Source organism: Convolutriloba macropyga, chromosome 9, assembly GCF_964194025.1.
Source record: "Convolutriloba macropyga chromosome 9, txConMacr16.3, whole genome shotgun sequence".
Classification (NCBI taxonomy): domain Eukaryota; kingdom Metazoa; phylum Xenacoelomorpha; order Acoela; family Convolutidae; genus Convolutriloba; species Convolutriloba macropyga.
The window spans coordinates 39,139,045-39,163,312 of NC_134476.1; the positions used below are offsets into that span (position 1 = coordinate 39,139,045).

The 24,268-nt window shown below is 35.5% G+C and overlaps 3 protein-coding genes across 4 annotated transcripts in view; all 3 read left to right on the forward strand.

Moving 5' to 3' along the window:
* Positions 1–1,252: 1,252 nt before the first annotated feature.
* On the forward strand, positions 1,253–2,954 carry LOC142345378 (uncharacterized). Its single transcript, XM_075397412.1, has one exon. The coding sequence runs from the start codon at positions 1,377–1,379 to the stop codon at positions 2,787–2,789; it is 1,413 nt and encodes a 470-aa protein (XP_075253527.1). The 5' UTR covers positions 1,253–1,376; the 3' UTR covers positions 2,790–2,954.
* Positions 2,955–3,095: 141 nt separating this feature from the next.
* On the forward strand, positions 3,096–5,794 carry LOC142345379 (acidic fibroblast growth factor intracellular-binding protein B-like). Its single transcript, XM_075397413.1, has 2 exons — positions 3,096–3,898; positions 5,361–5,794. The coding sequence occupies exons 1-2, from the start codon at positions 3,097–3,099 to the stop codon at positions 5,672–5,674; spliced, it is 1,116 nt and encodes a 371-aa protein (XP_075253528.1). The 5' UTR covers position 3,096; the 3' UTR covers positions 5,675–5,794.
* A 505-nt stretch (positions 5,795–6,299) lies between these two features.
* The window catches only part of LOC142345772 (uncharacterized), an 86,312-nt gene continuing 68,343 nt past the window's right edge, over positions 6,300–24,268 (forward strand). For both annotated transcript variants that reach the window (XM_075398093.1, XM_075398094.1), the window contains exons 1-5: positions 6,300–6,576; positions 6,948–7,239; positions 7,536–7,787; positions 18,796–19,003; positions 19,416–19,717. In XM_075398093.1, the coding sequence (XP_075254208.1) occupies positions 6,331–6,576; positions 6,948–7,239; positions 7,536–7,787; positions 18,796–19,003; positions 19,416–19,717 (1,300 nt within the window). In that variant the 5' untranslated portion in view covers positions 6,300–6,330. The remainder of the gene's footprint in view (positions 6,577–6,947; positions 7,240–7,535; positions 7,788–18,795; positions 19,004–19,415; positions 19,718–24,268) is intronic.

The window sequence follows — 24,268 nt, forward strand, 5'->3', positions numbered from 1 at the left end:
TGTCGAATGAACACTAATTTAAGTGCAAATAAAATGGTCATCACCTTAAATATACCCCAAGAAAATTTTGAAACAAAAATCTTTGAAAAAAGGAAAGTCGTCAATGATACGATGATGAATGATGCATTGATAAACGTAGCTTGTAGAGAAGAAGTAATTGTCAATTAAAACTTAAATTGATATAAAAACGAACGTTTTCGAACATTGATTTCACCGTCAGGTCTATAAAATAAATGAAATCATTTACAAAGTGTATAAACTTGTCTTTGACTCTAAATCCAAGAAATGAGTTAAAACAACATCGAATTTTTGAAACTATTTACAGTTAAAAATCACATTTACAACAACTTATTTACAATTATTACTCAACAATTATTAATTGATTTTTTTATTCCGGAGTTTTTGAAAATCCCGGATATATTGCTTTCTATTCCTGAAAAAGGATTTTTACTTTCATTCCTATCTATCTGTTTTGGTTTTTACTTGTTGGGGTTGTCAAAATTTCGAATTAACGTGTACCAGATTAATTTTTGAGTTTCAAAAGTCAATTTCTTTGCTTTTGAACTAATACTTCAATGTCAGTTCCCTCCCCCTGAACTCATCGCGCACTTAATTGCGGTTTCAGCTTTTCGATGTAGATCGCTTCTATTGTCATTAGTTCTTCAACCCCCCGTCAGGTATCAAGAATCTCCCATTCAATATTATGCGCTGTACCACAACTTTCAACGAGGTCTCCCACTGGGGAATCCTTCTTTTGATGCTCCGAAATTCAAGTGGTAACGTCGGCTGGTTTGGCCAACATAGATGGAACTGCATCCATTACATGTAACTTTATATACCACATTGGATTTCAGATTCTTATTCAAAAAATGATTTCAGGGTTGGCAAGCAAGTTCTTAGCTTTCTTGTGAAAATGATTTGAATATCACCCAATTTTTTCAGTCTACTTGCAAAATTTTGAGTAATATTTTCTCTGTTTTGTACAAAAAACCTCGGTTTAGGCTCCTTATTGTTGAGACTTTTAACTTTAGCTTGATTAGCTTTTTGGGATTTAGATTTGATTTAAAAATTCCGGTTTCAATTTTTCATTGAATGTTGGACACAAGAATAACATTTCAAATTAGAATTGATTTATTTAGATTTTTCATTACAGGCAATTAAGTTCTCAAAACAAAATTTTATATTTTATTTGAAAGCTATCAAAGCTATTTAATTTATAATTTTTAATAGTGGGTTATGTTTTTTCTCTTATCTTGATTTAACGAATCTTGCAAAAGTTTTTCTCTTCGGCCACTTTTAAATACGCGAACAGCATAACATGATAATTGGATTCTTCTTAACTTGTTTATAAAAGGTGTCTACTTTTCAGATTGTAAATGGCAAATCAATCTCTACTAAATATGGCCAAAATTGACTTTGTTTCTAATTTACATGGCACATCAGTCTGGCCTATTCTTCTTTTGACTCATTGTTTCTCTAGTCTAGTTATTGGAAGAGGAGTTGTCGTGATTGGCCTCAAAAATCAGTCGAAAGCTCGCTTGTTCCATGCTGATTTTCTAATTCTGGTTATTCCTTGTATTTTATATGTTACAGTTTTATACGATGAATTACTGCGTAAGATTATTTCAATTGTCTTGTTTGTACTTCTGTTTTTAGCCATCAAAATGTCAATCCAACCGATAAATGGCAGTCGGCGTTTTCATTTCATAACTTGTGACATTACCGAAGTCAAATTCGTTTGTAAAACGATTCTAAATATTGTAACTGCGATTTGTATTTTGGCTGTCGATTTTAATGCCTTCCCTCGAGAACTTGCAAAGGTTGAGTGGCATGGCACAGGATTAATGGGGGTTGGAGTGGGGAGCTTCGTTTTCTTGAATTCATTCTCAGCTCCAAGTACGTCTCATCTGAGTTCTACTGGAAAACATGTTTACCTAACTTCCATTTTCCTGTTCGTTATCGGAATCGTTCGAGCACTATCAATTTATATTTTTGATTATCACAGCCACGTATCAGAATATGGCGTTCATTGGAATTTTTTCCTGACTTTGACTGTTGTTCATTTTGTGTTGTCAGTTTTTAAATTAATTCATGTCAATTATCTTTTGATTTGCATATTAGTAGTTAATAGCCTAATGCAATGGTCGTTCAACAATGGTCTATCTGACTTCATTTTGAACAAAAACGAAAGATCAAATATTATAACGGCCAACATTGAAGGAATTGTGTCCTTGCCTGGATTTATAGCTTTAGCGTTTATAAGCAAATTTTTGTCCTGTTTCTTCTTCGCGAAAATGAGCGGTAATGCTGTCAAAAATCAAATATTATTAACTGCCAGAATGATAGTGGTGACATTAATATGCTTGTTCGCCTTTATCGAATTCGTTGAGCCAGTTTGCAGACCTACTGCCAATATGGGGTATCAACTGTGGATGGTTGTTTACAACATTGACATGATACTGGCAGTATTGTGCAATATATTTCTAGTTCAGTATTTCAACACCTACTGTACAAACGGCGATTTATGTTACTTTTACGGAAAATGCGTCTCCTGCGTCAAAGGATTAAGGGGAAATTGTGTATGTGTGTTTACTGCAATTTATAGAAATCAATTATTGTTCTTCCTGATGGCCAATATTCTAACTGGTGCAATTAACATATCTGTAAATACTTTGGAAGTTAGCAATTTTTGCGCAGTTTTAATTTGCATTGCATATATGTATCTGATATGCGTTGCCATGGTTCTGAAAGAGAACCTCTTTAGGCAGTGTTCGAAGCCGAAAGATTAAAATGTTTTTAAAAAATTAATGTCATAACCCTTGAGCATTATAATTTTCAATCTAATTCAAAATATTCCCATTGACAGGTAAAAATGGAGCTAGGTCTTGTCAGCGGTTTTTTTAATTAATGAATTATCAAGAAAGTAATGGTAAAAATAAACATCCAGTGCACAACTTTCTATTTGTAAAAGTGGAAAAAACACTATTTTTAAATAAAAATAAGCTGTTTTTTCCACTTTTTCGTTTGGAAAGTGGATCGCTGGATCCGTATGTTTGCCATGCTTCCATAATCTGTGACTAAATGTGCAGTAATGCAATGTTATGTATGTTTGCAATGTTATTTCAGACGCCTGTTATGGAGGAATGGAGTATCTCTCAAGGTACCGACATTGATGTAGACTTCCCTGTTTTTGAACTATGGCTACAAGGGAAACGGAGCAAAGAAATTCTGGAATTTTTCTCCACTGGTTCTCCGCCTATGCGCCAAATGTTTTCCGATGACATCATTATATCACACATTCGGGACCAGCACAGCCTATACCTATTTCTTAAAAGCTACCTAGAGCATCCATGGAACTTCGTAATTCTACGACATCAGCTTAACCCTCAAGATAGAAACCGCCTGATTAACACTTATTATACCTTCAATCACAGTTTTGCTCGAGAACTTTTAAATCACAGAATTTCGTCCAAATTGCGAAAAGATGTCGACGAAATTGCCAATAAGCTTCGAATTCCAATCATACCTTGTTTCCGTTATTTTGACAATTTTCGAAATGTTTTGAACAAGTTTGATGATAGTGATCTGGTTCCCATAACAGACTTCGTGAGACAGACATTTGCAATGAGCGACGAACTAGCGAGATGGTACGCGACAGTCATATTTTTGCAACATTTCAAGTTCGATGTGGGTAAAAAGCGTGTCCAGTTCTTAACTTTTACTGATCTATGTTCAATATCGATGTCCATAATGCAATACTGGACTTGTACTGCTCCAGAGGATATATCAGATTACGTAGACAGAGAATTATTTAACAGATTGCATGAGTGTAAGAATGTAGACAGTGATGGGGTTGCGGCGGTGACGGAGTTTGCGTTGGCAAGAGTTCAAGAATCAGGTATTTTTTTTACAAATGGCGTTCAAATTGAGTAGAAGTATTCTATAATTTTCTCTCAATCATTAGCAAATAAGTTATAGAGAATCATTTACAGTCTCCTAGCTGTTTTCTCTTTAGACCTTGTTTAACAGATTTTTGTTTATAGCTATAAACTCAGCTATGAAATATGGGTTGCCAGGCTATATGCTCATATAAGCACTTAATTGTCACGGCGTAATGGCCTTTTTTAAACGTAATTTTACGATGAGGCTCGGAACTTGGGTTAGCATATAATTTTCCAGCACCTCTCGTACATGTTTTTTTTATCGAAGCCTAAATGTTAAAGATTAGTAGACTTTTCCAACGTCATAAGTTTCTACAACTTTCAGAAACTAATTCTAGAAATTGTGTTGAGCGAGCTTTCAGTAAACAATTTTTTCCAAGATCTGTTAAAACTATAAAATAAATTTTCGACGTTGTCTTTTGATCGTTTTGAAAGATTGGGTCCAGTGTTTTAAGATCAGGTCCCGCATATTGACAATTTATATATCCAAGGATCAATTTCTTGATGATATGGGAAAAACGAGAACAATGAAGAAATAAAGAATTATTAAGTTTTTGTGATTGGATCTTCTTGCTTCTTTAAGTGTTTTAATTGCTCTTAAACAAATTTTTAGCAATTATATTAGTCGTGTGGTCTTTTTTGGATCTTTTCCCGTATGTGCCTCCCCCCCAGTACGTTATTCACCCCACAGTTACAGAGCACGTGTCATTACACAGTATTTCATTATGTAAATATATGGCACGTGCGTCTGGGGGGGTGCAAATAAAATGCACCCACTAAGCGGGGGGGGGGGGTGACAAAAATGGAAAAGATCCCTTTTTTAATGCAATTTTTCGTGTGACCCTTATCTTTTCGTCCTAATAAAACGCGATAAACAGGTAAAGCCTGGAGGGCATTAGGTGACTGAGCAGTTCTCTTACAGCCTTACTAGTCTCTTAGTATGTGATTCAGCGATACTTCTTTGAGAAGACAATTTTATGGTGTGGAGGGCGGTTCTTATTCTTTGACCCCCGTCTGTCACCCCTCATTCCACTGCCAACACTCCCCCCGTCCGCCCCTCCACCTAGCGATTTCCATCTGCCCTCGTTCAGTCCTCCCAACCGTAACCTCCGCAACGTGTGAGCCCCGCACTCTGCTCACCCCCATGCTAGAATCCTTGAGCACCTGAGGGCTACTATCGAAGCCAACCACTCGCTGTTGGCCTCGATAGCTGTCTGTCAATGGCTCTACACTCCTTTCACCCCTCAAGTTGAATTCGCCTCAGTTTTATGACGGTGTTTCTTTCAGGTGTAAATTTTGGAAAAAACTAGCCAAATCGACTCAAATCATCCAAAGCACAAATTCTCATTGCTTGACAAATTTCCCGATTTTAAATCTTAATGTTAACAAAACTGTGATCTGAAAGATTTTCCGACCTAGGTGAGGGCGATACTGACAGTAAAGAAACGATCCGTGCTGTGATTAAAGAACTGTTTTCACTTGCCGCTCATCTGAAAGACGTAAAGGAGATATTCTACAATCTGGGAAAAGTAGCTGAGTCGGGTAGTGGATTGTCACAGAAAACCATGTCACTTATACTGGATGCCTTGATTGATTATGACTGGACTGCCCACGTGGAAAAACTGTCGTCCAAGGATTTGAGCAGAATTAGCATAAAAGATTGGGAGCGGTTTGTGTCATGTTGTAAAAAATGTATTGAGGTTGTACATAAATCAGCCTCGATAGCTTATTGAGCTTATTGTTTTGCTATTGATATGCAGTTCATCCTTTTATTCAGGAATTATTGTTGGTATATGATAGATTTTTGAAAATTTGGATACAAATATTTGCAATTAATTAATGATTTTGAAGTATTGACTCAAAATTTTGTCAGAAGAATTTTACCTCACAGAATTTTCACTACAAGGCAAATCATTGTGTTGAATAACACTCGCCCTTTGGAGTTGCAATCAGCTTGCGATTGACGATAGAGCAGAATTTTTCTACCTAGAATCCGCGGTGTAACATATAATAATTGCACATGCGTTTAAGTAAACCTATCTTTTTGTGCTAGAAAAGCGACTACTACCACGGGAAGCCGAAAGAAAAGCAATACTGCTACAAAAATTATCATCACCGACTTAAAAATTTTTGCGCTTGCTTCTCTATCTGTTAAGCTTTACGTCCATTAGTATTAGCATTTTGCTGTTGGATAGAAACCTTAAAGATTCGAAAGTTGGGGTGATCTCATCTCGTTTAAAATGTTGGATACTGAGAAGAGCGGACTTAGTTGACCAAGCTGTGATAGCAGTTCATCAGGCAAAACTCTAATTGGTAGAAATATTACGATGTAGGGATACTATAGAATATTTTGAACAATCGTGAATTTCATTTGATTTTTCAGACAAATATGACCCTGGAAACAGAATTTGAAAATGACGAAAATGATTTGAATAGTAAGGGGTCAATGTTAGATGAGGCAGCAAATGTCAGTGACATCAGCAGTAATATCTCTGGTATTGAAGATGTCGACATTTCGTCTATTTGCGATGAAGGGGAAACAAATTCTGTGGCAGAGGGCGAGAAAACTGGAGGATTAATGGAGGCAAAATTGAACAGGACCACTAAGAGTGGAGGTGACAAGGAACATATACAGGTAATGCCAAATTGGGTTAGATATTCAACGGTGTTTCAAAATATCGCAACATTTTTGGACGGTACGGAAGGAGGTGGGGTGGATTTTCAGTTTTTCAAGTTTCTTCCAAAAAGTAGTTAAGGAATCCAAAGTCCTTCAATGAAAATTTTAATGCACTGTTATATTTCCGGAAGATGGTTCAGGTGGTATTTTTTAGAGGTCAATTGAAAGAAAGCGCCTCCCCTAAAAGGGTAGTCGATCAACTCGTGGTCAACTCCTATGTATATTTATAGATCCTGACAGTAGTCAAAAATTAAAGCAGCAGTAAATGGTGTTGTTAAATGGTGTTGAATCCTTGCCGAAGAATTTAGGAAAAATTATGCTCACTTTAGGTGTACTTACGTATTCGCCCATTGAAGCCCAAAGAAACCGGCGTGCCCTATGAGGTAAATGCCAACACAAGTCAACTCAAGATCGAGTCAGCAAATTCAATCACGCAGAAACAGTCCGAGTTCTCATTTTCTCAAATTTACGACGATGGAGTTTCTCAGAAGAGGTTATTTGAGGCGACAGTGAAGCCAATGCTGGAAGAATTTGTGAATGGACTGAACTGTCTGGTTTTCACTTATGGAGTTACAAATTCCGGGAAGACATACACGTTACAGGGAATTCCCAGTGATATTGGTTAGCTTTGATTATAAGTTGACTACAATTAAGGCCGTGTTATTGAGCTAATTACCATCTTTGTTTGTTCTGGTTCTTTTGTTCCCGTCTAATTGAAGGTAGAGAACTAAAGGTATGTTTGATAGGATATCTTGGACAGTCAATTTAGACAGCGAAAAATATTCCTGTTTTAGATTAAAGAAGTAAATTTTCCCAACTAAAACGTGTCGTGGTACAAATTAGTTGGGTGGGTGGAAACTTTAAAGCGGATTGATGTCTCTGACTTCTTGTTCAGTCGTCAAATTTCTTGTTGGCAGGTATTCTGCCCCGAGCCCTAGACGTGATCTTCAATTCAGTTGATAAAATCCATAAAGACGTCAACCCCATGCCAAGGTTCTTTAACCAGTTCGAGGATGTGACGAAAGCTGAAGTCGATGCTCATGACAAACTGAAGCAGCAGCTTCTCAATTCTTCCACTCAGGCAGTGAAGAGCGTCCTGAACCAGACTATGATTTCTGGCAACTTGGATCGCGAGGTTTCCATGTTTTGTCCGAGTGTCAATGGAGCAGGTTGTTCTCTTCAGTTCGATTGGCGTAAATTAAATAAATGTGTTTTCTGTTTTCGAAGTTTTTAAGTAAGCTATTTTTGAGTTCTGTTTGTCATATTTTCCCATACACACGTCTTCCTTATTGTAGAACGACCATTCTAATCGATAACGTGCGTTTGCACATCATGTTCCAACCCCTCAAATGATAAACAATGTGAAATTTAAAAAGTTAGCCTCGCCCTCAATGTTAATCTCAGTTAAATGTAAGAAAATCGAGTCTTGCTTCATGGAATAGTTGACGAGTAGCTGTATACTAATATGACGTGCCTAATTTGGCTTGATTCCAGAATTATTTTAGTGGCCTGTTTTAAAAATGACAGCGGCTCTCAAATGTGCAAACTGTCGCGAATTGTCTTCCGATGCCAATTATATTGTAAAACCTCCGGCCTTCAATCAGCCAAAAAATAATTAAGTTGGAGATTAAATAAATAATTTATAACATTAATGAATTAAGAAATAATGAAGTAAATACGTAAAGACGCTTAGAAAGAACGAGGGAACCAAATTGTGTCAAAACACATTTAGTTTGAATTTCCCCGAAAGAAATTATGCTATTTTCAATCAATAGTTTTCTGAATTTTTGTTGTAAACTTAGCCACCAATCTTCAGGAAACTGTTTTTGTCTTTTGTCGAAGTTTTAGAATAGACAGTTTCATTAAAAATTAAGTTTTTTGGCGAATTAATACTAATTAATTGGTTATCATCAAAGTTATCTAATCTAGTTTGTACGTGTTCTCGTTTTTACAGCCGTAAAGGCTTTGATAAAGATAATGTTGCAGTGAAATTGACACTTTGGTTTGTTTTTTTTTGAAAAAAATCATGATCTTTCTGTGCAATTTTTTTGTATTTTTGTGTAGTCACCAACGCTATTTCGCGTACTTTGAACATATTCTCATTTTCACAACCGTAATCGTTTACAATAAAAAATATGTTTTGTGAAACAGGAACACGTTTTGTGGTCGATTATTATGTAGGACCTTGAAAATAAAGCTGAAATTTGATTTTTTTACTCAAAAGTTTTTGTACTTTTCTGTACTTAAATTTAATTGTTCCGACCCCACTTGTGGGGGGGGGGGGGGGGGGAGGAACTATATACTCAAATGGGTTTTTTTTGTTCAGTCAATTTTGGCCGATCGATATATTCATCGCAGAGAAATATGAGTGGTATCATTAAAAAGCTGGTCGAGCGTAGAATTCAAAATTAAAAAGATTTTTTTGATTTTCGTTTTTTTTTCGAGGAGTTATCGAGGATTGAAGTTTTGTGTGAACACGGGATATTTGTTCACTTTTAGTATGATTTTTCTTCAAATTAAGATATTTTCTATAAAAATAGTATTTCAAACTTAAATTTATTCCCAAAAAATGAACCAACTTCGTGTTTCTATTAGACTATGGCGATAAAAAAGACTAGTTTTGGTCTCATAGGGAGCTTCAATATAAAAAAAAAATCCGAAATCTATTTGAAACCTTTTTGTAATTTTTCTACTTTTTTGCTTTTTTAAGTCACCTAGAGACAAGTCACTTTTCATATCGAGGTTCCGTGAATGAAAAACCTCCTTTACAGTCAAATGAAGCCCAATGAACAAAAAAAATCGTTTTCAAGGAATTGCTCATGTTTTTTTTTTAAATTCGACTCTGAGTTTTCGTAATTTTAAATGAAATTGTGAATTTATTTTTGAGGTTTTACTTTTTTGAGTCTTATGGCATGAACTCATTGACTAACAATGCAATATGATCCGCAATGAGATTTAAGTGAACATATCTAGTGCTTTGAGTGGACAGCTAATGGCTGTTAAGACTTTAAAACAATTTTTCGAAAACTTTTTCGAACATTGACCAATCATAAACTTATTATGTGAACTGTAAGCCAGTCTCTGTGATGACAGCACCCCCGGTGGCGGTGTTATCTTCTAACTTTTAGTAATATGACCTCAATGACACAAGATTTCAAAAAGTTTTAAATTTTTTTTTTGGATATTTCCATATTATTGGTTACTTTTGAAATCTTATCACAATATCCTATTGACAGCTCCTATTGATTTCAAAAAGACGTTCAGTGGATCACAGATACGTTTTTTAGAGAAAAGCTTATGGTTTCAAACGGCTTCGACCTTTTCTTCTCGGACTTCTCTACTGAATTTTTGGTTTTTGCCTGATTTTGTTGTTGTTTTCATAGTCATAAGACTTGTTGTGATGTCTTATTGATCACCTATGCATGACAAACATCTCCATACTCCTATTGAAGCATATTTGAGCGTATTTATTGACTTCCGTTGAAATTTATTGATTTTAATGTTGTTAAAAGTTAAAAAACAATAATTTTTAGAAAATTTTTTTGAACATTAACCAATCTTTAAATTTTCGTAAATTGATAGCCAGTCTCAGTTTTGACAGAACCCACTTGCTTCCTACTGAAACTAAAATAAATTTTGTTGGCGGTTTTATGATCTAACTATTGATTATGTGACTTCAATAACACAAGAATTCAAAATTAAAAAAATTTTTTTCGTATTATTGGTTACTTTTGAACTCTATTAAATTTTCCAAATATTATATACATTATCCAACTATTATTCTAATCCCATTGGCTTGGAAAAGACATTCAGTGGATCACAGATAAAGTTTTCAGAGAAAAGCTAATGGTTTAAATGGCTTCAAAATTTTCTCGCACTTTTCTACTGATTTTTGGTTTTCGCATGTTTTTGTTGTTGTTTTAATAGTCTTAAGGCTTATTGTGATCTCTTATTGATTATCTATGCATGACAAACATCTTTTTATTGCCATCGTGTTATTTCTGAGCGTTGTTATTGACCTCCATTAAAAGCTTTTGAGTTTAATGGCTATTAAGACTTTAAAAAAAGTTTTTTCGAAAATTTTTTTGAACATTAAACGATCCTAAACTTTTTTCGTGTACTGTTAGTCAGTCTTAGTACTTATACGATCCCTGTTTTTTTTTAATGCAGCCAGAAATAATTTGGTTTGCGGTTTTATCTTCTACTTATTGGTTTTGAAACTTCAATGCCACTAGTTTTCAAATTTTTTAAACTGTCGGGTATTTTTTCTTTTTGAATCCTATTGAAATCTTATCACATTATCCTAATAATGATAGTTGCTGACAAGTCTCTTAGGCTTTTAATTGAGGATTGAATTAATGATGTTACCCGAATCAGTTAGTCAGTTTATAGCCTTTAGTCTTAAAGTTTTTGATATACATTTTCCAACAGTTCAAAGTTTTCAGTTTTTATTGTTCTTTTCGTCAAATTGCAAGTTGTCTTCATCAATGGGAGGTCACATCAAATTTTTTGTACTCCAAAAATAGCATATCTACTGATATTATTTGTCACCGAGGCTTTGTTTGTTAGACAATATGCGTTTTTTTTTTCAAACGTTTTTTGAGTGGTCATTTTTTGCGCTTCTTTTTCTCTTCTTTCAGAACAATCACGTAGTAACAGATCCCAATGGTTTACAAATGTGGCACAAATAAACTTATCTAATCTCTTTTAATTGTTCCTGCAGCTGAACTAGTAGAAATAGGAATTGAATTAAAAATACGTAATATTCAGAAAATAGCTAATGATTTTAATGGTAGCAATAGTTTGTGTTTTCGCAAATCGTTTCTAATTTTTTAGGTTTTTCTTTAGTTCGTTTCTAAGGCTTAAACTGCCCAAAGAAAAAGACTTTTGGATTTTTAATATCTTTTTAGTAATTTATAATGGATTATTTAGTTAAAAGCTAATGATTTTTAAGACTTTTGAAATTTCTTGGTTTAAAAAATGTTGATTATTTTTTGAATTTTGCCTCCTTGATGGTAACATAGTCTCATTAAGGAAACTTTCCGTCCACTGTATAATTAGGACAATTTAAATTTGATTAGTTAAGGTTTTATCTGATTGCATTTTGACGTTGCTACTATGTGCTTTTAAATTTAGATACAGTTTTTGCCGTGAAGTTTTTTTTGCTATTTTTTGGTTGTTTTTTGTCCCGCAGTCTCTTTAAGCTCATTGGGGCTTTAATAAGGCATGGCAATAATTCAATTAGTAGATAGGTTGTGTAACGATTGTTTTAAACTGAAACATCTATTTTTGTTATTTCTTCCTTTGGTTGACAATTAAGTCAAAAATGTAGATGAACTCGGGTCGGAACATCATGTGCGAACGCACATCAACGAGCCGCCTTGTTGCAGTCTGGTAGCAAAAAGCTACTGAATCTGCTTTTTGGGAGGGGAGGCTTTGCATTACCACAGTCATGATAACAATTTTATTTAAAAAGTATCAAATAAAATGTACCTACGAAGCATGAAAACGTCCTTAATACGAATAATTCAAACACTTATAGTCTAAAATTTTCTTTGAGAAACAAAAAATTGGAAAGAATCTCTTTAACAATTGAATTAGTTCTCATGAGCTTTTTAATAATACCACTTTTGTTTCTCTCTGCAAAAGATATGGGTCGGCCAAAATTGTTGGAACAAAAATGTTTTAGCCCCCATTTCAATGGCGGGGTTGGAACAATAATGGAAACCCTCTCGTGCAAGATTTGAAATGCCAGGTGTATGAACCGCTAGATTCTACATTATCAAATTTTTCATTTAAATTACTTGATTTAAAAACTAAACTTTCCACAGTGCTTGATTCAAGAGTTGTTACTTGACGCCGCTAACGTCTCTCCGAAATCCTGGCTTTTATCCCGAATACTAGATTTTCTGTCACTTCATTGGAGTCACAAAACCTATATAAAAGGTACTTTGGTAAAGTTGATTAAGAGCACTAGCACACTGAGCATCTGTTGCTCCTTATTTTTACCATCTATACAGGGCGAATCAGGAGTCGAGCCTTTCGGCAAGTCATAATAGCAAGCTATTATTGGCCTTCTTTGTTGTTTTGCACTACAAAATATTTTAAAGTGCGCTGAATTTTTAGATCTGTTAACACATTATTTGAATTCAACGATACGTTTATTTTGAGCGTTATTTGAGAAGTTTTTTTTTTAAAGCGAGCTGTCTTTTAAAGCGAGTAGATTTAAAGCGTCAGTTTTTTTTGAACTGCTTTCAAAGTGAAATGATCTTCGAACAGTTGGGTTTGTAGAGAATTTTTATCACGTGCGGCAATTTGACTTGTTTTCACTGTTTTTCATGTTTTGTTGCATATGCTACTAAATGCGATACACATGTTCTACTAATGTCATTTCAATTTTATTTTTTTGAATGTGTCAATTGGTAGCTAATAATTTTCTATGACTTTGGAACTCTGTTTTCAAAGGATTATTGCTTATTTGTGTTGGGACGTATTTTCTGTTCTGTTTGTCTCATCAGTTCGTCGTTTCAATTTTTTATATTGATTGTTTTTGGGACTCTTATCATTTTGTTTTGATAAAATATTAGAAATTTGTTTTATTTTGCCTATGTCAGTTGTTCTTTGTTTGTGTCATCTCTTTATCTTATTAAGTATATTTTCCTTTGGATTTTTAATAAGGCAGATTTGAATTTATTTGGTTTTTATAGGTAACTTGACTATAAGTTTTTCGTAAATTATTTGGCGGCTGATTGATTTTATGCTGAGACAGAATTTGGTTCCTAACAGTTGCTGTGAAGTCACCTAATGGTTGCTGCGTTAGTTGGTATCTTCGTCACCCTGTCCCTTGGTGCAAATAATGAAGGAATTAGATATTAGTGTTAACTAAAATTATCTGTTAATTCAGTAAAAAAAATATCGGTTATTAATTGCTCTCGTAGAGAAGCAATTATTGTAAACGTGTCTTTTTTATGCAAAATTTTCGCTTGATATTTTTGACTTTTCGAGTGAATTTTATGCTCTTGACTTTTTGCGTTTTGCGTGATCTAAAATTCTCTCCCAATCACATTTTCAAGCAGCTGAACTCAATCGGCGGCAATTTAATACTAAAATTCACTTAATAGTGGTATATGTTAACCTCTAATGTGGTTATTTGAAGACCACTATTGAACTTCTTAGTCCCGTTTAGGCCCCCTCGACTGAGTAGGGCTGCAATTGATTAGAGCTCCCACTAGTCGTTCGAGAGCAATTCTTCCCACGTTTAGTCGATTAAGTTTAATTTCTGTCGTCAACAAGTTGAAGAAACCATTTTTCTCTTTAAAATTGTTTTTCTGCTCCGATGGTTTCTTTTGATTGTTGGTTCATGTGCCTTGTAAGCCAACAATCGAAAATTTTTGTAGAAAAAAGCTTATTGTCAGGTTATAAGTTTTCAATTCTGTCGTGTAGCTCAGGACTTGTCCTGTTTTTCTTTCAAGGTTTTTATTACAACTATATGGCCTCAAGCTCACTTCAAACCTGCTTTTTATTCACTCATTTAAGCAATTTTGGCTGAATTGCGTGCGTGAAGTCATTTTTCGCTCTTAATGGGGCTATTTTTTTATTCGAATTTATTTTTCAGCCACATGTGACTTACCTTACTCTCAAAAATATCCTCACTTAGACTTTTGCTTTCTTCGATTAAAGGAGAGGGCAACTGAGTGTATGTATCTCTAATTGAAATTTATATGAGGACAGCTGACAAGGAAATTTTTCTCATTCAAAATATGGCAAGAGTTTTTCTCATTCAAAATAAAAAGGCGAAATTTTTCTTCCTCGGTCTTTTTTTATTATCTTTATGAGACTGCAGCTCTACAAAGCTATCGCAGCCATTTTATAGTTTGATTATTGTGGTTTCGACTTAAAGGACGGGTCCCTATGAACGCTTTGCAGTTTTGCACAACGTTTTCCCAATTTGGAATCAGAAATTGTCAGCTTTTGTTCATGTCTGTGTTGATCCGCCTCGAACAAGAGACTCTGTTGAGCTCAAGCTATCTTATTAATTTATCCCCAAATGGTGCAGGGGGTGACGTATTTTAAATTAAAATTAATATTTTAGTCTGACTCTATTCCATCTTAGCGTTTTCAATAAATTTGCTCTTAATAGCTGCAAAGCGATAGCTGGGGCTATTTTTGACCGCCTCTTTGTTTTTTTACAATTCAAAGAATCTGAATTGTATTGGGGCGCTGTCTTTTGAGATCTGTTCACAGATTTTCATGATTTTTGAATTGATGATTTTGGTCACGCCGAAGCAGGAAGTGGAGCGAAAAAGCGAGTGGTTTTTGCGGCTCGAAATTTTTTTGCGTTAATTTTAAAGCAGAGTGAAAAACGGTGTTTGAACAAAGATTCCTTTCTCGCTTGTGCTTTTTTGATCACATGCGGAAATTTGACTTTTAATTTTAAAAAAATTCTGGGTCTAGTAATTTGTAACTGTTTTTTGTTACGACGATATGACATCTCGATCACTTAAAATCCGCTTTTTAACTGCTTCCAAACGAAGTTTGTAGCGATTTTATTGACTGTGGTCTTTTTAACGCGATTTTTTGCTTGGCCAATTTTTCGATTGACCCATATGTCCTTTTGGCCTCAAAACGGGAAAAACAGGTAGCGCCAAGAGGGCATTAAGTTCTCCTAGAGCACTTCCAAGTATGCTATTCACAGAAACTGTTTTGGAGACGTATACTCATGGCATGAAGGGTGTTCAGAGTTTGACTCTTCACACCCCCCACCGCACTTCACCCCTCTCCCACATCAGCCCCCGCCCTCACTTCCACTTCACCCACCACAATCCCCACCCCTGCACATCGTTCAGGACGTAAGGACGTTACCCCGTGCAGCCAAAGCCCCCCCCCCCCGCTGCGTTCACCTCACGCCCCTTCAATTAAGCTAAAGCTAGCCTCACTGAACCGTAGCTAACTGTTGACGAAGCCAACCACTCACTGGTTGTTTGAAAGCAACGCGCCAGACGCTGGTCGGCTATGCTGCAGCAATAAGTTATACAGATTCTTAATGAGATTACAAAGTATTAAAAAGTTAACATCTCAGCATGCAATGAAAAAGAAATTTCCTTTTGGTCTCTTTTTTTGAGACTGCAGATCTACAAAGCTATTTTCTGGCACCCTGCCAGCTATGTTTGGCCTTATCTTGGTTTTATTTCGTCAAGGCTTTTGTTACGACCATATAACGTCACAATCACTTCAAATCTGCTTTTTGTTTATTCGTTCGTGCGTTTCAACTGAATTGCGTTTATGGCGTCATTTTTGACTCTTAATGAAGCACGTTTTTGTTCTTTCGGGTGATTAAGTTTTTGGTCACACTTGACGTACTTGACTGCTAAATGACTTCCTCACTCTTGAAATTGACTTTTTTTCTCTTTTTTTTCTGCGACTGCAGGTCTAATAACTTTTGCGAACCTTTTCTAGCAATCTGCCAGCTATGTTTTTAGGCCGAAGAAACTGAAAAATAATTTGGTCCAATTTTTTCAAATCAACTCTTTTTCGTCCTGACCTTGCGTTTTTTTTTTGTAACGACTTTTTTACTGATAGAATTTTACGGAACTATAACATAAGTAAATGCAAAATAAGTTTTTGGCCCCCTACTGGCATTCATTATCTTAGTTTCAACGAAAAAAGTAGTTGCTTGCAATGGATCAATATTTGAGTTATATAAATCTCAATCAATTGTCATCATCTTGTAAAAACAATTTTAACATTTTTGGAACAACGTCAAAAATGAACCAGTTTGCTACTAAATTCAACCTTTTTTTCAACGTATAAAATTTTGAAAGAAAATTGAACGAAAGTTGCTGATTAAAAAATATATCGCATCGGAGTTCCAAAAGTGCCTAAAAAATGGACACCCGAGACAATGCCTAACGTATCTCTTAAAGGCTAAAACTCAAACAAATTTTAGGCTATTATTATCTTTGTGGTTTTGGTTACCTTTGGGTTTTTAGTAGGTGAAGTGGCATTGCAACAGAATGTAAAATTCAATGTTGCACCGTGAAAAGAAAAGGGTCGAGGTCAAGTTGCTGAACAAAAGCAGAGGAGATAATTTTCAGCAAATAATTTAGAGTCGGAGCCTTTTGACCATTTTAAGCTTTGGGATGCGATGTTATTACGGGTGTTTTTAAGTTTGCAGTTGGTCTTTAGCGTTGCGTTTTGGTTTGGTTGGCATTATTTTTGGGTGTTTTTAAGTAATTAAATCAATATTTTCTGTTTTCAAATGGTTTCTTTGATTGTCGATAGCAGTCACTAATTGAACGGAAACAGTATCATTAGATCTCTCAATAACAATCGTCAAGATTTTTGATTTGTTATTATAGTGAATTCAAAAGTTCATTTTTAATAGCCTCGTCAGCAATTCCAGGCGGCTATTATTGCGCTCCTAATTTTATTTTTACAATTCAAAGAATTTGAATTGTATTGGGGTGCTGTATTTTTTTAAAGATCTGTTCACACATTTTCATGATTTTTGAAGTCAAATAGGAGTAGTGATTTTGGTCACACCGAAGCAGGAAGTGGAGCGAAATAGCGAGCGATTTTGCGACGTGAAATTTTTTAGCTCTAATTTTAAAGTAGAGTGAGAATACGGGATGGTTTGAACAAAAACTCGCTCTCCCGGTAGTGGTTTTTTGTTCACATGCGGCAATTTCACTTTAATTTTTTACTGTTTTATCGAATTTTGGATCGGATTTTTTTCTAAATGATTTTCCCAATCTATTCATAGTTCATTCTAGGCCTAGTTTTTTGTTTGAACCAAATTTCTTTCTCTCGCTAGTGGTTTTTTGTTCACATGCGGCATTTTGACATTGATTTTCTGTTTTTTTTATCTGATTTTTTTCAGAAATGGTTTTCCCAATTCACTCTTGGTCCGTTATAGGTCTAGTTTGTTGTATAGTCAATAAAAATTATTCGAATTGTACGTGAGGACTTGTCCTGCTATGTTTTTTTCGTCTAACAGTTTTTGTTTCGTCTTACCCTGACTTCTTGGAATTGACTTTTTCAATGACTTCAGTGACTTTTACTGCTTTGCAGTTAAAATTTGTGTGCGTGACGTCATTTCTGCTTTTAGGTCAATTGCATGACGTACCTCACTAAAAATGACTTCTGAACTCACTTATGGAACTTTTTTTTAATTGCGTGACTTACCTCACTCAAAAAATGACTTCTGAACTCACTTATGGAACTTTTTTTAATTCGTCGTCTCCATTGATGATTCCATCGATGATTCTTGCGGCTTGACTTCTTGGAATTTACCTTTTCAATTTCAGTGATTTCTATGCTTTGCAGTTAAAATTTGCGTGCATGACGTTATTTCTGCTTTTAGGTCAATTGCGTGACTTACTCAAAAAATGACCTCTGCCCTCATTTATGGAACTTAAAATTTAATGAACATTTACTAATTAAAGGTCAATAGTGTGCATCTAAGTAGTGCCAAACCTATATGCCCTAATTCCTGAGTTATAGAGTCTTGAGTTTTAGTATCAAATGTTAATTTTGAAAAAGCTCCATTAGGGTTTTTTCTTTGTATAGTTAATGTGTCTCATACAAATGACAGTCCGAATCTAACCCAAACAGTCTAGTGGTCTATTGAAAAGCTGGTGGTCCATCTGTTAGTCTTATTTCTTTAGTTGTTTCAGTTCATGGTAGGCCACAAGCGTCTATGGCGGCTGTTTTCCGGCAATCTTCCGGCTATGTTTTTAGTAGTTCGCCTATTCAACTTTCGCTTCGTTTCTATTCCAGTGTTCCAGCTGTTTTAAAACGTTATTTAGCGTTCAGGGCTTAACGTTGAAACAAAAATTTGGGTAAAATTAAAGATATAATAAAAAGTCAGAATTTAGTTATTTTTGCGCAGCTAGTCATTTGCTTTTGATATCAGTGTTCTCTAATCAGTTGTCTAAGAAGTCTATCTTGCGGTTGTCCATGAATCTCTCAGTTTTGTTTAAAATAGGTAGGCCAATTCTCCGAAGGCTGGATAGTCACAACAATGACATCTAGGATCTCTCTATTTGGCTCAGTAAAGCAACTGCGAAATTGCATTCTGTTAATAATGGAACTTGTGTCAATCTGCCTATGAATGATAGCATTGTGGGTTTTTTCGGAAATGAATATTTTGAAGTTTGAGTGTTAATTTTTCTTCAGGATCTTGTAACAGTACGATGGCGACAACTGCCAGACCATCTGTTCTGGAAGACCAGTCGAGAATTGTGGACGAGTCGCGTGTCTCCATTAAACCAGAAGAACGTCCAACGTCTCTAAATAGCGATAGTGGTTCTTTCAGTGGATATTCTGTCTGGGTGTCATTTCTGGAGATATACAATGAACAGATTACTGACTTGTTGACCACACAGTAAGTGCAATTACTACACCACAAATTTGGATTTAATATTGTCGATCAAAATGTATACGTATTCGCAGCTCGTCCGTTTATTCAGTACTTAGCTATCTTCAAATGGTATGAAAAAGAACACTGAATTTCCAACAAGTTTTATACAGAATGAATACAAATGAAGTCAGTTAGATGTAAACAAAGTTAAAAATCTTGATGATCAAGTTCGGGTTTACTGATTAAAACTAGTACGTAAAGTGAAAAATAATATATTGGTTATCACATTAATTCCGTTTGTACCATGCATTTTTGGCCCAAAAGTCCGCATTGTTTCACGTCGCGTACGATTAATAATTTGTAATTTGCAATTTCTGTGAGATAGCAATGAGGTGTGCATACCTCAAAATTTTCTTATTCTTGCTCTTAAATTTAGAGACAAAACATCAGCCTCCAAAGCGACTCAGCTGAAACTTCACGATGATTCTAATGGCAACGTATATGTCGGAGGACTGAAAGAGATCAAAGTCAACTCCGCTCAAGAAGGATGTCAAATTCTGGCAGCCGGTCAGAGAAATCTCAAGTACAGTACAACCTCACTTAACCAAAGGTCATCCAGAAGTCACTGTATTTTCAATGTGAAACTGGCTAGAGTTGGTGAAAGTGGAGTTAGGGCTAGTTTGTTCTCATTTTGCGATCTGGCAGGAGCCGAGCGACAATCAAAAGCTAACACTGCAGGTTAGCGTCAATTGTTATGCAATGGCGAGGCTCACAAGTTATAATGATGATAATTAGCAGATGGTTCTTACTAGATATAATTCTAGCTGTAAGCTGAGCGGAGTTATACTACGGTTTGCGTGGTTTTTAAGACTCGAAGAGGGTTTATGGTTTTCTGTTTTTTTTTATAAGTGAGCGACCAAGAAAATGGGAAGTTCCGGGAGTAAATAAAGTTTTTAAAAGTTGTTTCAGTGAGCAAATTCGAAGAGCAGAGAAAAGAGAGTGGTTCTATTGTTCATGACTTTTTTTTTGAAACAGAGCGCGAAATGTAGGTGTAAAAAATTTTTTGCTAAGCGAGCAATTTGTTTTGTTCACGTGCGGCTTTTTCCAGCAGTTGTTTGTTTTTTGAAACTTCTATGTTGTCTAAAAGGCTATTTCAGACTAAAGTTATAATTTTCAGGTTGCCTTGATTTGTAGTAATTGAAGTGAATCTTACACTGATTTTAGGGTTTTTCAACTAATTCTCCGGTTTTAAGGCTATTTTAGCGATTTCTGGCCTTTTATTGTATTATTGCTTTTACTTGTCATTAAATTTAAGCTTAATGCTCGTGGGCAGTTTCTATTAAAAAATAAATAGATTTTTGGTACTAAGAAATTTATTTCGTTGAATTTTGACGGAAAATAATTGCAAAAAGTTTTCTAAATTTCCTAGTTTTTCGCCTTTTTTCAAAATTAGAGATGTTTTTGTGCTTTTTTCGGCTTGTCCGAATTCGTGTGAGCAATTAAATTCTGTTGATTACTTGAAATATTGTTTTCCCTTTGTATTTGTACTTGTACTAATTGAAAAATTATGAATTTTTTAAAATTGCTCTTGAACGAAGTTCATAGCAATTATTGTAAACGTGTGCGTCTTTTTTATGCAAATTTTTCGCTTGACAATTTTGTGCTCTTTTCGTGACTTTTTCACGCTTTCGTTCATCATTTTTGAGTGATCTCTAGTGCTCCGAAGTTGCTAATATAAAATCGGTTGCAGCCTAGCAAAATTAAGTGACTCGTAGCGCAGTGGTTAGTGTGGGTGGCCATGGATCGAGAGGTCAGTGGGTCAAAGGTTTTTGCACCCATAAAGAAGAATTGATCTAGACTAAAGATCATGAATTGAATTGCCTCGCCTGTCGTTCAAGAGCAATTCTTCCAACATTTGTCGGTTTATGTTTTAATTAGCCGCACAGCGATAGCTGGGGCTATTATTGGCCTTCTCTTGGTTTTTTATTTCGTCGTCAAGATTTTTGTTTCGACCATATGGCGTCACAATCCGCTTTTTGTTCATTCGTTCATGCAATTTCAACTGAATTGAGTGCGCGACGTCGTTTTTCATTCTTATTGGAGCGCGTTTTTCTGTTCATTCACTTGAATATATTTTTGGTCACGCGTGACTCACCTCACTCTCAAAAATGACTATCTCACTCTGAAGTTGGCTTTTTAAAGTTTTATTCAAAGAGATAAGGTCAAGTGATTGTGTGTCACTCCAAATGAAGTTATTTGAGAGCAGCTAACGGAAGCGGCAATAAGTTAAACAGATTCATAATCAAAATATAACATCTCAACTTTTAATTTTTTTTGGTCTGTTTCTTTTTAATATTTTTTGAGACTGCAGATCTACGAAGCTATTGCGGCTATTTTCTGGCAATCTGCCAGCTATGTTGTTCGTTTTAATTGTTAGTTAAATTTTGTTTTTTTTTTGTATTCAATGAAGACAGCCTTCTCGTTTTTGATGCTCTCTGCGATCAGAAACTAGAAATTCGACTGGCTGACTTTTTGGCGAAGGTATCTTTGAGTCTTTTCCAGAAATCTACCCGCTAGATTTTGCATTCCAAAGAATTTGAATTGTATTGGTGCGCTCTTTAATAGCCGCCGTCAGCTTCTCAAAGGGCCATTAGCCACTCTCCTGTTTTTAAATTCGCTTTACCTTTTGATCACGTTTTTCGTTTTACATAAATCACGATTTTCACGTTTGACTTCTGACTTACTTCAGTCACTGTTTCAACTGAACTGATTTCAAATTCTTTTAAGCTATTGCTAACGGAATTTAGCGAATATGGTCAATGTCAAAAGAGCAACATCAAAAGAAACGGTATAAATCGATAAAGCCCGTTCATTGTCCTTTTCAATTAGGATATCAAAGTTCATTAGAGCGTTGATCTTTTTTTTCTGTTTCAATCCCGACGTGCGTCTAAAGCGTCAAGGGCGGTTATTTTCTGGTTATCTGTAGGCTATGTTTTTTTAAGATCTGTGCACACATTTTCTTGATTTTTGAAGTCAAATTGGAGTAGTGATTTTGGTGACGACGCCGGAACAGGAAAGGAGCGAAAAAATGAGCGGTTTTGCGGTGTGAAATTATTTAACTCTAATTTTAAAGTAGTGACAAAACGGTGTTTGAACAAAAATTATCTTCTCGATTTTGATTTTGTTCACCTGTGGCAATCTGACAGTGAGTTTTACTATTTTTTTTTTAAATTTTTTTATCTGATTTTTTAAATGATTTTCCTAATCCAACCATTGTCCATTCTAGGTATAGCTTTTGTTTAGTCAATGAGATTCCTTAAAGTTGTTTGCCAGGACCTGTCCTGCTATGTTTTTCATATGCGATCAGTCTTTGGTCGAGATCCGTTATTGTTAGCGGCTAGACTTCTTAGCTCTAATCAGATCCAACAGGCTTGAAATGAGCCTGTGCTCAAAAATTTTTTTTTGTATTTCATGTCTGAGTCTACATGCTAGCATGTGTTTGTCTAGCAATTGCAAAAAATTTTCACAAAAAAACCTTCCAACTCAAAGGGACTACTGGAGAGACTCAACCGGGACCACAGTTTAGACTTTCGTGCGCAGGATTTTGCCTCTTATCATATTTTGGTGCGATCAAAAGAGCTCCATACTCTATTTCGAGTGCAATTTTCTACCCCAAGGGCATTGAGATGGTCTTATTGGAGGCCGTTAATGACTGGGACCCCAACCTGGATATTAAGGTTACTAATTGCCCTCGAATGAAGTTTGAAGCAATTAATGTAAACGTGTTGGTCTTATTTATGCAAAATTTTTTGGCTTGACCGATTTGACTAGTGACTCTTGCGCCCTTGACTTCTTAGTTTTGTGTGAGCTAAATTTCTCGTTCACAATTGTTAGCAGCTCAACTCATGTGGCGGAAGTTAACTACTTAGAGTCAAATGGAAAGCGCGCCAGAATTAGTGTCATTTTTCACTTTACCTTTTATTAATGATTATAGTGGTATATAAGTGCACATTATAAACTGAAGTTTAATTTGAATCATTTTAAGGTCAAAGGAACTCAAGCCTTATTAATTTATCGCCAAATATTATATAGTTTTTTTTTGAGCGTCAATATCTTTTTCAATTTTTAGCTGTATCTGTTTATCTGTATTGTACGGCACGCAAGTCTATTTTACTCAAGTTATACTGCATTTAATACTGCTTTGCAAAGTTTGTAACAATTATTTTGGCATTGTTGGTCTTTTTGTACAATTTTTGGCCGTTTTTGCCTGATTGTGTTGGCTTTTCGTCCTAAGAAACAGGATAAACTGGTAAAGCCTGTGGGTATTCTGTTGCTGTGGAGTTCTCGAGCTTTACTATTCTCTAAGGGAGACTCCACTCTCAATCCATTTTGTCTTTTCCTCTGAGTCCCTCTTAGTGAGAGTTTGGAATCACTAAATTGGACCCTAGAACGTTTGTATGGCACTGAGTTGTTCGGTCATTCTTTGGCGAATTATTGCAACTATGAATGCTGTGGGCAAGTCTTCAAACCTTGAAAGTTTTTCATTGTGTTGTGGTGCTTTTTTGTGAAATATTGTGGGCTAAACTGGTGAAGCCTGAGGACATTTAGTCGCCTGAGGGCATTAATCGCCTTAGTAGACGCTAAGTGTGTACTATTCCTCGAAGTTGCAATGAAGCAGAACTTCATGGTGTGAAGGTCAATTTTGAGTTTTGGTTAATTGCAGCCCCCACTCCCCTCAACTTTGTTAAATTTAAGCTAGCTACAGCCAAGGTTAAGCTCGCTTATCGTTCGAGCAATTCATCTGACGGTAGTTGGTTATTAATTGCTTTTGAACGAAAATTGCGCTTTTCTTCATTTTGCGCTTTTCTTCTAGAACATTCTTTGACTTTCAAGTGACTTATTCACGTTTTTGTTCTTCATTTTTGCGTGATCTCTTTCCGAAGTAAAGATTGTTGCTAATATAAAGGCGGTTCGAATCCCGCGGGGTCAAATAATTTTCGACCCGCCTGTTGTTCGAGAGCAATTCTTCCGGCAAGTGTCGGTTTGTTTTTAATAGCCGCCCTCATCTTCTCAGCCGGCTATTATAGCGCTCCTATTTTTTTACAATTCAAAGAATTTGAATTGTATTGGGGGCGCTGTCTTTTTTACGACTCGAAGAGGAGTATTGGAGAAGTCCTTTTTTTTTAATCAATTTTATCGGAGTGATTTTTGAAGCGGGAAATGAAACGCGTGAAAAAATTTGGAGTGATTTTGGCGAACAAAAGTGAAGAACGGAGCGAAAAGAGATTG